Source organism: Ahaetulla prasina, chromosome 3, assembly GCF_028640845.1.
Source record: "Ahaetulla prasina isolate Xishuangbanna chromosome 3, ASM2864084v1, whole genome shotgun sequence".
NCBI lineage: Eukaryota > Metazoa > Chordata > Lepidosauria > Squamata > Colubridae > Ahaetulla > Ahaetulla prasina.
In genome coordinates this window covers 137,616,840-137,629,327 of record NC_080541.1, presented here as the reverse complement: position 1 = coordinate 137,629,327, position 12,488 = coordinate 137,616,840, and the positions used below count along the sequence as shown (strand labels likewise).

Here is a 12,488-nt window from a genome sequence, read left to right as displayed (position 1 = left end):
TAAGAATTCAAACTTGTGGTTAAAAATGCTATATGAGAAATATTTCAGTAGAGTTTAATTTGAATTAATTTTTAATAAACATTTCAATATCAAATCTGATTGTTAAGGTGAAATTTTCTCTCAAATTTAAATATGTATTTTGAACTGCAATTTTAGATTTGTATGCACAGTCCCATGCAGCATAGGTATAAATTTCATTCTAGTCTACAACATTTAAATCCCCATCAAGAGATGGAGAAATGGACTGGACATTGGTTTTATTTAATTTCAATTTAATTAATTTGATTTAGATGCCGCACAACTCCAAAAACCTCATACAATGTAAAAAAAAAAAGGTAAAACAAAACAATTGAAAACAAAGCCAACCAACTAAATAAATAAATAAAAAAGCAGATAAGGTGTTTAACTGAAAGCACACCAACACTATCAGTTTCTATTGGCTGGGATGATATCATGGGAAGCAGACAGTTCTCCAAATGACCAGGTTCTACGCCATGTAGGGCTTTATAGGTCATGACCTTGAATATGGAAGCAAAAGGATAATCAGTACATCACAGAGTAGACTCAGCCCTTGTGTTTATGTAAGTGGGCTGATTCTTCACAAGCCCTCCTCCCAAAGAGGATGATTATTTTCCAACAAAAAGGATTCAGGAATGGGTGCACCAGTTTATTCCACAGCAACGAAGCTGTGAAAAGGCCTTCTAGGCAAAGCTGCCATATTCTCATTGAGCAGGAGCTAAGACTCCATGAGCGCCCCCAGATTGCTTTCCACCCTCCAGTGAGGACGTGAAACCCCACCCAAGATAAAAATTGAAAAGTCTGTAAAGTTCTAGGAGTCCCAACAATTACAGACACTCAGTCTTTAATCGGATTGAGCTGAAGACTGTTCCACCCTATCCAGGCCTACATAGTATGCAAGCGTTTTTATAGTTTTGACAGTTTTAATATTTCAAATACCACCCATGCCACTGAGGTGCCTCACCCACCTGGCAGCAACCACCCCAAGTCTCACCATGTACATACACCCCCACACTTTCTATCATCCTGTTTGCGAGCTGCCTGGGATTTACAACTTCTTGCCAATTTCCCCACTGTCTTTGGCTGCTGAAAGCCAGCAGGAAGTTAGTTGCAAGGCAGTGCTCATTTAACAGCCCACAATCTTTGCTTAATAATGACAATGGGAATTGCAAGGTTTGTCGGCCTTTATGACTACATTGCTTAGAGATGGAAATTCTAGTCCTAACTGCCATCGTAACTCAAGGACTACCAATATATAAGGTAAAATGTCTTTGCTTCCTTTTTTTCTTGTTTATTTATCATTTTATTTTTACGGATTGTTGAATTTACTTTTATTATTGTGTAGTTTGATACTTTGCTTATATTATAAAATCTTTTTTTAAAGCACTTAATCTTGAATGATCAATAGACACTGACAATAGACCAAAGGATTGTCTTTATCACCCAATCTATCTACCAGTGCACATTCCAAAATTATTTTTCTTAGCTGAAAAGAAATATAATGCCATGGCACATTTACTTCCTTCTCTTGATCAGATCACTGAATTCATTGGCATTACAGTTGTGTACTAGTGAACCACATGTATTGTGCCATTTCAGAAGTATTGATCTAGGATCATTGCAAAATAATAAAATCCAAAAAAAGAAACTGAAGCTCTTCTCACCTATCTTGTCTTGCTCGTTTGTCCAGAGTCGTTATCTTTATTTCACCATCACCTTGTGGTCTTCCATAGAGTAAAAGGGATTGGTTCTGAAAAAAGCAAAAATTACATGAATTGCTTAAAAGATATCCAACATTTCATGGGAGGAAGATGCTGCATTCAACATTCTGAAAAATGGTTGGATGTAAGGCAGATGGCAAATAAAAATGCAAAATTGGCAGCATGGTCCATAGCATCTCTGACCTACTCTACAAGGGATATGCAAAACATTTCAATCGCAAAGCATTTACTTCAAGTAGTTCCAGTTCAACATTAGCCATCTGAAACATTTTAGTTCTCCATCTGCTCAGAACATTACAATTGGATCTTTGTGGTGAGTGTTGCAATTAGCTTTTTCTTAATTTTTCTAGCCTGCAGGGAGTGATCCTAAGCCTACCGCTATTGGCTTAGACAACGTGGGGTGACCTGGATGGGTTGCAATCTTGTGTTGGGAAACAGGCATAGGACTCATAGATCTAAAATGCTTCTGCTGTTGCTGAAGAAGACTACAGACCAGGGAAGCTGCTACAGCCAGTGCCTGTAAGTCTAAATGCTATTGCCACACCTTCAGTTGGAAATCAGGAAATTGAACAGGCTGTTTCTGAGGCAAGCTGTAAGATGTCCTAGTTTTAATAGGATTCTTCTTCTTGTGTCTTGGTTTTTAGCTCTTCAGACTTAACCTGGAGTAATGGGCACTAGTTACTGGGGAGAGAAATGAAAAACTCCTCCTTCCTTGCCATTTCATTTCCTCCCACTTTATGTAATTCCCTTACACTTTATGAAATATTTAGAGCCGGCACATTCTCCAGCCTGTAAAAGCAACATAACACAATAAAAGCCAAATAAAATAACAAATGGGGTAATGAAAACTATGCAATAAAAACATAGTTGTCCTGATAGAGAGGCACTTAAGAGACAAAAGATTTTTGGCCATTGATGCTAGGACCCCCATATAGTTATCAAAAAAGGGGGGGCAGGTCTCTAAAGGCAGGAGCTTTGCTATCAGTAGGAGGAAAAAAGAGGCCACAACAGAGAAGGCCTGGGCATATAATATCTGACTCAGTTATGTTTACTCTTACTTAACACATTTTAATGTGTAATGCATCCTGGAAGAAATCCTCCTTCAACAATCGGGCCTTGTATACAAAGCCAGTGACATTCTTCTGGGAGTTGCATTTTCCAGTTAATAAGCTAGGCTGCCATTCTTGTGCATTACATATAACTTCTGAGATATCTTCTAGGGCAATATTTTTTAACCTTGGCAGCATAAACAATTCTGGGACTTGAAGTCCACACATCTTCAAATTGCCAAGGTTGAGAAACACTGTTCTCTTGCTTGTGTATGCCCTATTTCTTTTTTTTATTAGTTTATAGTATAAAATACAAAAATACAAAAGCAAATAGTAGGTAACAGAAGGGAGCAGAAGGAGAAGAGAGAAGTGTGGAAGAGAGGGGGGAAAGGGGGAAAAAAGGCACTGATTTCCGGCTCCCTCTGTTGCAGCAGAATAAGGCATTAACATCGAACCTCAACTTTTTACTTTTTCACAATAGTGGTGTATGCCTTCTTGACTTAAGATTAGACGTAGCCCAGGCAGAAAAATAGGAATGTTTATCGCTATAATTCATAGATAGAATCTGATTGGTCAGTTACCTTCTTTTTTAACTGATAGAATAGAAATAGAATAGAATTTTTATTGGCCAAGTGTGATTGGACACACAAGGAATTTGTCTTGGTGCATATGCTCTCAGTGTACATAAAAGAAAAGATACCTTCATCAAGGTACAACATTTACAACACAATTGATGGTCAATATATCAATATAAATCATAAGGATTGCCAGCAACAAGTTACAGTCATACAGTCATAAATGGAAAGAGATTGGTGATGGAAACGATGAGAAGATTAATAGTAGTGCAGATTCAGTAAATAGTTTGACAGTGTTGAGGGAGTTATTTGTTTAGCAAAGTGATGGCCTTTGGGGAAAAACTGTTCTTGTGTCTAGTTGTTCTGGTGTGCAGTGCTCTATAGCGTCGTTTTGAGGGTAGGAGTTGAAACAGTTTATGGCCAGGATGCGAGGGGTCTGTAAATATTTTCACGGCCCTCTTCTTGATTCGTGCAGTATACATGATGCATTGCTAAGTTGAAATCTGCATGGGAAAGCAGTTTGTGTAACATTTCCTTCGTTAACCAATGTTGCTCGTGAGAGTGAGCATATGAAAAACACAAGTACAATGCTGGTTTGGGTAACTTTGTTGAGCTTTTTCAGCCATACTTCTAGGCCTTGTCGATAGTACAGAATGCTTTTTCCCCCCCAAGACTGACATCATCCAAGATAGCTTGATAAGCTTCTGCTCTTCCTTCCTTTCCCTTCCTTGTTTTAAAAAGGTCCTATTTAACTTTTCCTAACTCATCTCTGCCTGCGTGCTTCAGAGCTTTTCAGAATGCATTTAAATGCCATGAAGTCAGCTGAAGCAGTACTACATTCTTATAATTACCAGCAAGCTCTTGTAATATTCATGTAAGAGTCCTTAGAACAACAGGTGGCAGCATTTAAAAATATGCTTACACGTGATTTAAGAACAAAACAAGTCTGATAGGAATGGGGACCCAGTCAGTAAATTAAATTGTCTCTGCTTCTTTTAGCTGGCTGACTTCTGATGACTAACTACTAAAACCCGGCCAAGCAAAATTGACAAGAAAGTTTATCTCATTCAGGGTAATGTATCTTCTAAACATTCCGGAGAGTTTATTTGAAGAAATTGAAAGACTACTGATTTTTCTGTTGAGAACCCCAGACAGCTTTTCACGTAGCAGATTCTGTGATTATGTTAACTATCAACTATTAAGCAACAGATTGTCACCCTCAAAACCATGTTTTCCTAAAAAAAAAGAAGTGGTTTTTTTAATCCTATGACACCATTTTAAAATATTGCCAAACTTTCTAAGGTTGTCTAGCAGTAGCTAGAATGGACAGTCCAACTCCAGGGGATAAAAGATGACACCTTTCCTTATGATTCTTATAGTCACAACCCTCAATCCAATTCAAGTTTTGTCTTATCAAACACAGCAGACCCTAAATGCTTCATGGCATTGTTTTATTCTGGAAGCAAAATACATTTTCCATTACGTGCACATTCTTACACCCTTCCCCAAAAGAACTAGCATGTATATGAAGACATCAGATTTGATCCTCTAAGCTGTTTCTCATCCCACCACATCTGCCCAACATTGCCTCACATTTCTTCATGTAAGCAAAATTAGTAGAATTATCACAGATCTAACATTTCTTCAGCCTGAGACAAAAAAAAAAAAAGAGCTGTAAGAAATAAGTCATTCTTCACCCTCTTGATGCTCTCCAGGTTTTATGCTACAGAACTCAAAAAGCAACTGAAGAATAATCTGAGTTTAGTTTTTATGCCAGAGATCAGTCTCTGCCTTAAGGAGTTTGTGCCTTAAAGGAGTTCTGTATTGTGTGGCTTAATAACTACCATAAAAATGCTGTTTGAAATAAAGATTAAATGTAGCTGAACTATACTTTAGTGGTTGATAGAGATAATTAAAGCAGAGCAAAATAAATATGGTCAGATTTGTAGAATAAGACCAGACTTGAAAACATAGGTCTTGGTCAGCAGCAGAAGTAGAAACAAAGGGTCTCGACATAGCTTTCAACTGCTATAATTGTCTTAATCTTTTCATTGGACTATTATACAAAACATTCTTACAAAATAAACTCTGGACAATAATCAAACAACTTACTAGCCCTTGGTTTGTGAACTAAGTGAGAATTGGACAATTTTAAATCACACTAAGCTAAAACCAAGAAAATCACATGAACGCACACCCTAATGTTTGCAAATTCAAACACCTTTAATATTTTAAATTCATTACAAATTATTACCTTTTTTATTTTTTGAGTCAACGCTCTGTGCCTGAGAGTTCCTGTTTCTATTCAAACTCTCTTGATAGTCCTCTTCCAACTCTCAATATTCCAATTGGAATATTCAAACCTTTTTTGAGAATAGATATATAGTTTTTTACCTGCAATTGATTCTACCTCTGAATACGCTTGCCTGTGCTGTACGCTGACTTTAATCATAAGCCTGCCACAATGCTCACTGCTTATAGTTCTATCAATGACAATTATACAAAGGAAAAAGACACCCAAAGTAAGAAAGCAGCATCTTATAAAGTCCTACCAAATTTTCTATTGATGATTGAAATTGCTTAATTTCACGGAGGGTTTCATTATCTCGCTTCACTTCATTTACATATTGTGCCAAATCCTAAAACACAGAAAAGAAAAAGAAAGTTGATGTGTAATAAAGTTTGATTAAATTTTTACAGTTGATTAAGGGCTGAAAGTCACTCAGGTCCAATTTTCAACATTATAGTTATGATTTTTTTAAAAAGCCATTTATTTTTATATGAACGTTCCCCTAATATACAAAGCTTTGCATAGATGAAATACAACATCACATTTTTTTTAAAAAAAATGCAATCTGAAGATAAGCGTATTCTAATTTTCAGTTTAATTCAAGGAGTGCGACTTAGATCAGATTGCTTAAACAGTGGACTAATTCTTTCCTGTTCCCCTACTGTTACTGAAGCAACTATACATTAAATGGCAGCATAAGCATATTGGAAAAACTATACTACACACAGTAACCCCTATTATCAACTTCACATCCTTGGGAAGGAAAAATGGAGTCACAACTACTGGCCCAAGTCCTGAAATCTTTTAACCCCATTGTAAAAGATTGAGTTTCTGCTCAATGTTCACAAAGACTAAGCTCATTTTGTACTGGAAAGACCACCTGATAACATAAAACAGAATGTGCAGTATGCCAAAGTATAAGTATGCATGTGATGTGCAGCAACATTATAGAACCTTTTCTGTTCAAAAGCCAGAGTGAAAATAGCTTGACAAATAATCAAATAATAAATTAAACATGGATCCTTGAATTGTGAAATGAGCTTGTTTGTTTTCATTTATAAGCAGCGTGCCATAAGATAGAAACCAAGCAAGTTTCAAAATGTTTAATTTTCAATTTCTTTCTAGAAAAGACTCGTTTCATTTTAGATTAGAGAGGGTATACTCAATCAATCACACTTACCTTCATTGCGTCAAGGGCCAACTTTAGATTTGCCTTCTCAGTTATGTCATTAGTGTGTTTTACCAGCTCCTATATTACAGAATGCCACAGTTATTATCAACCCATTATAATGGAGAGAAACTCAGAAAATTATGGATGTGCTATAATCAGTGTAGCTCAATCTAAAGCACTGATTATATTGCTATTACTCAAAGTTATTCCAGAGGTGTTTTGTTTTTTTTCTCAGCTCACCAATAAATCTAGAGATTTTTAAACAGACTTTTAGCCAATGTTATATTTCAGGTTTTACTTTTTGGTTTCAGCTTTTCTATGTTAGCACAGCAAATATTTCAGGATATTGGTTAAATTTCCTGCAAATATATCCATGCCCCCAGATTAATATGATCAATTTGTTTCTAATTCATCTTTTATTTAGATGCACATATCCTTTTCTCTGTAGGAAAGTAATCCAAATGCCCAACCCCAATTTTTAAAAAGGTAGAAGTTTTATATCTGCACTAATCCACACTTAAAGCTCAATAGAGATATGTGGATTATGTCTAGTAAATATGAAATATCTTATAATATTATAAGCTTTCAATGATGTACTGGAATATATTGATCATATTAACATTCAAATCAGTGGTGGGATTCAGCCAGTTCGCACCACTTCGGGAGAACCGGTTGTTGATTTTCTGAGCAGTTTGGCAAACTGGTTGTTGGAAGAAATCATTAGGGCAGAGAACCGGTTGTTAAATTACTTGAATCCCATCACTGATTCAAATGTATTGTTTATCTGTTCACGTTTCAGTATCGGACCCTTATTTTCTTCTTTTTGTTACTTGTTCTATATATTCTTTCACAATGCATAAAACAGATTTTTTTTTAAAAAGTAGTAACGTTTCTGAAAGTTTTACCAACTGGGAAAATCAGCAGCACGATACAGTACTGACTTTTATTCAAACGGACATTTTAAAATAAAAGTTATGCTCCATTACATTTGTTAAAATCATACCAGAACTGTCTGCAAAGAGTAATGTGTCAATTATAAATGCAGTTAAAATGCATAAAATACATGGGACCTTAATATATTGCATGTAACAAGGCATTACAGAAACAAAATACTGCTTCTTGCATAGACAGAAGCTCTTTTTAAAATGACACTTTATAAGTATGAGCAATGCAGACAATCTAATGCAATAGTGTTGTTCTCTACAGCTGTACTAATGAGTCCCCCAGCAAAGCTATCAAATGATATTTAGAAGATTCTCAAGTTCCATTATAGTACTAACTGCACAGGAGCCAAGCGCTCTGGGAATTGTAATGGGAAACATTCTAAATAAAAACGGCATTATTATAATTCAGCACAGAACAGAAGTAAAACAGTAGAAGTGACTGCTTCTTGTTCACCCTTGATTAGGTACAACAACAACAACACCACATTTCACCTATTATCTAAGATGAGTATATGATATTGATTTATACCAGTGGTAGTCAACCTGGTCCCTACCGCCCACTAGTGGGCATTCCAGCTTTCATGGTGGGCGGTAGGGGTTTTGTCCGATACTGAAGCACTTTCCTTTTTAAAAAAAAATTCATAGCATTATTTAAAAACATTTTCATTAGGTTTTCATAAAATTCCCCGTGACAATTTAAATTTCTGAAAATATACTATTTGTATTGGCCGCACATAAGTTTAGTTCACGTTACGTAAGTGAAACTAATGGCGCTATAGTGCGACCGCATACAAAAGAATAGCTTGCACATCTCCCCCCACACCACCCAGCTGTAACAGACAAGCAGAGCTAGTAGCCAGCACCCCCCCCAAACCCAATCCACGATGCGCCAGAGGCATGCGCAGACAACGATACACGGCATATTACTGTGGAACCGGTGGGCGGTTAGAAAATTTTACTACTAACAGAGATACAAAAGTGGGTGGTAGGTATAAAAAGGTTGACTACACCTGATTTATACTATTAAAAAAAGACAGGCAGGCAGGCAACCACTCCACTATTCTGCAATAAACGGAATTTAAAGAACTTTCTCTTCCTGTATAATCTGTATGGTGTAGGCCCTCTCATTTACTGTACTATGAGAATCTACAATCTTACTAAATTGATTTAGACATTATACTCTTCACAGCAGATCCCTAGGGCAATTTTTGCAACACCTACCAGGTGGACAGCTGTACAATTTAATACAACTCTCCGCATGGGTCAGAGCCATTATGGGGTTTGTTATGCTCTTGCTGATGATATATTATACTGATACATATCTTGGCTGACCGAAAAACAACAACAATATAATAGCACTGACCTGCTCACTGCATCATATTATATCAGGTTCTTCAACCTTACAGATATTGCATTACAATTCCCAACTGGAATGCACCAGTGTGGGTAAGATCATACTAAACAATACAATAACCAGCAAGCTATCACCAGTTTTGAGTGGTAGCTTTCCTTTACATGGAATAATAAACTGTTGCTATTGTGAGAATCATGAGTTCCTCTCTATTGAAAGTAAGTGCAATGTTTTTAAAAGAATACTATCCGCCCACAAAAAAAATAACTTAAAATTGACAGGGTGTTTTAAAATAAAGGACCCAAAGACCAGGTTAGTGATAGATACTTGTGAAGAAAAATCTATCACTGTGGTTGCTAAGAGTTGACACCCACTTGATAGCATATAATCAATAATCAATCAGTCTGTGTCCAGTGACACACTTACAGCTGAAATTCTTAAATGTGTATTCTCAATAGACCAAATTCACAGTACAACAGTGAGTGTTCTAAATAGTAGCACAAAGATAGAACTAGCAAGATACAATCTCAATCATTAGAAAAATTAAATACCTGAAGCAGCAGATGATACTTCAGAACTCGTTGCATTGGAACTACAAGGAGATCCCGCAGAGTAAATTTCCCATTATTAGCTCTTTTGGAACATTCCTAATTAAAGAATAACCAAAAATTGAATAAATAAAGTATCTCAGGACGACTCTGGCACATAATCAAAATAGCAATGTTATCTTTGATAAGAGACTTGTTTCTCAAACTGCACCAACTATTCAATTACCTTGAATTTTGATTACGTTTGAATACTGGGGTCCTTAGATTTAGTCTTCTTTCTCACCCAGCCCACTGTTTTGTAATTCAAAGATCAAGCACAATTCAGAAATGATTGAGCAGGTCTGGGTTAGAAGAAATCATTGGGTTATGATCAGTGGTGGATTCAAATAATTTTAACAACCGATTCGCCCAGAGTCAGATTGGCTGTCGTGGGAGGTGTGGCACATCCCCATCCTCCAGCTCCACTGTGCATGCGGGATAAGCCTCCCACGATGGTCAACCTGACCCTGGGCAAACCGGTTGTTAAATTATCCCCTGTTGTCAAAGTGGATCCTGGGCGCTGCACTGCAATGGAGAAATGGGAAACAGAGCAGCTGGTACAAGGAAAGGAGGAGCAGGGAGAAGAAAGAGGGAAAGCGGCCTTCTCCGTCTCTTGTGCCGGCCGCTCCATTGCCCATTTCTCCATTGCAGCACAGCGCCCAGGATCCATTTTGATAGCACTGAACTGGTGCAAACCAGCTGAATTCCCCCCACACACACACACACACTGGTTATGATCTGGTCAAGACTACCAGAAGCAAGTGAGGATGACTAAAATTTTAATTTCAGCCTTTCCCCCTTCCAACCCATTTATAGGGATTTAAGAAAAAATAATAATTTCCACATCTAACTGTAATTTATGAACGCTAAGATTTAATTTCCCTCTCCCCTCCTATAGATAGTGGCACTGTCCTATATTAGGATTACCCGCATTTCCGCTATAACAGGAACAGAAAACACTTTTTCAGGCCAAGGACTGCTCTTGTTTTATTTGCCTTATTGAAACAACAACAACAATATAGCTATCAATCGTAGCTATACAATAGTATGTAAGTGTTTAAATAAAGTCATAAGGTTTACACAGATGGAACTACAATATAAACTCTGACAATACTATAAAAAATTTTGGCTGGCAATTCAGTTCATAAATAGAACAATTCAAGAATATTTGACTAGATTACTTTTCTGTTGGTGTAGGATATCAAGGGATGACATCCAAAAAAGTAAGTGGAGCCAGGACAGAATAGTAAATGGAGCCAGGATAAAGTTAATTTAATGTCCATATAAATATAATTAAATTTAAACTTAATTAAGTAGTCAACAGGATTACTCCCCATGTATTTAATAGTTTTCCTCTACTATGATATTAAGAATTGCAGTTCAGCAACAACTTTCAGAACCACTCTGGAGGGCTCAAGTAGCCCTGGGTGGACACCCTTAGTAATTAAACCCTGCAAAGAGAGCTCTACCATTTATTGCTGTAAATAAATTCACAGGCAATTTTAACTCTTGGTCTGCACATTAAGGAGAATGAGGTAGCATTGCAAGTGTAGTAGAAAAAATATACCATTCAGTATAGAATTGTGGACTATTTTCCCTCAAATCTGCCTTGCAAAGAGCTCTTTCCTATGGCAAAGAATGAACTGCACTTGGCCTTTCAACCCAATCCCCTTTAGTTGTGACACATGTTATCTATAGGGGAGGGGTTTCAGACTCCATTTGCATTTGGAAATGGTTCTATTCATTCCATCTCAGCTTTGACCATCTCTGCATAACATAGTCTGCGTAACATTTACACAGATCATAATTTCCAATTTCATTATAGAAATAAAATTAGCAGACATAGGTTAGAATACATATGTAGTATGCAATACATAAAATGGACTAATAGTAGACCCCACCTTTTGCCCCTGCAAATCCTGCTCCCTTCCCTTCCATCTTTTAACCATTATTTTGCATTATTACTGTTGATAGAGAGATGGGAGAGGGAGAGAGGGAGAGGGAGAGGGGGAGGGAGGGAGGGAGGGAGGGAGGGAGGGAGGGAGGGAAGGAGAGAGAGAGAGAGGTTTTCATAGACATAGATATTGACGTATAGATAAATATATGGTTTTAAAGCTTTTAACACTGTAAACTGTCCAAAGTTACCTCATAGATAGATAGATAGATAGATAGATAGATAGATAGATAGATAGATAGATAGATAGATAGATAGATAGATAGATAGATAGATAATGGATGGATGATAGTTTGATTGTAAGAGTTTATTCAAATCAAAATGTTTTTATTTGTAAAGAAACCAATAAAATGTCCCAGACACCTCCAATTTCAGCTTAACATCTTCCTTTGTCTTGGAAATAATATCCAAACAGGAAATAGCCGTCTCTACTTGACTGCAATACTGCCCATAAATCACCAATCTAGAACAATACAAAAAAAAAAGAGATAAATGAATTCATTTGTATATCATTAATATTCATTTATATATTATTACATTCAACAGGTTTATTTTAGTTTTATCCCTAACTACAATTTACAGATAGTCCTTGACTTAGAACCACAGATCGACCAGAATTTCCATTGCTAAACAAGGTAATTGTTAAGTGAGTCATCATGGCTGATTTTACAACCTTTTGGCCATGGTTGTTATGCACTGCATCTCTGTGAATCATGTCATTAGGCAAATCAGATCTCCGCCACTGACTTTGCTTGTCGGCAGCTGGCTGGGGAGGTCACAAGTGGAGATCACATGACTCTGGGATGTTGCAACCATAACAAATACATG

At 36.8% G+C, this 12,488-nt stretch overlaps 1 protein-coding gene across 1 annotated transcript in view; it reads right to left on the bottom strand.

Moving 5' to 3' along the window:
- VAV3 (vav guanine nucleotide exchange factor 3) overlaps window positions 1–12,488 on the bottom strand; it is a 230,998-nt gene that overhangs the window by 116,439 nt on the left and 102,071 nt on the right. Inside the window, exons 9-13 of the mRNA XM_058179240.1 lie at window positions 12,024–12,123; window positions 9,671–9,766; window positions 6,834–6,902; window positions 5,916–6,002; window positions 1,683–1,768 (exon numbers count right to left, since the gene is read on the bottom strand). Coding sequence (XP_058035223.1) covers window positions 1,683–1,768; window positions 5,916–6,002; window positions 6,834–6,902; window positions 9,671–9,766; window positions 12,024–12,123 — 438 coding nt within the window. The remainder of the gene's footprint in view (window positions 1–1,682; window positions 1,769–5,915; window positions 6,003–6,833; window positions 6,903–9,670; window positions 9,767–12,023; window positions 12,124–12,488) is intronic.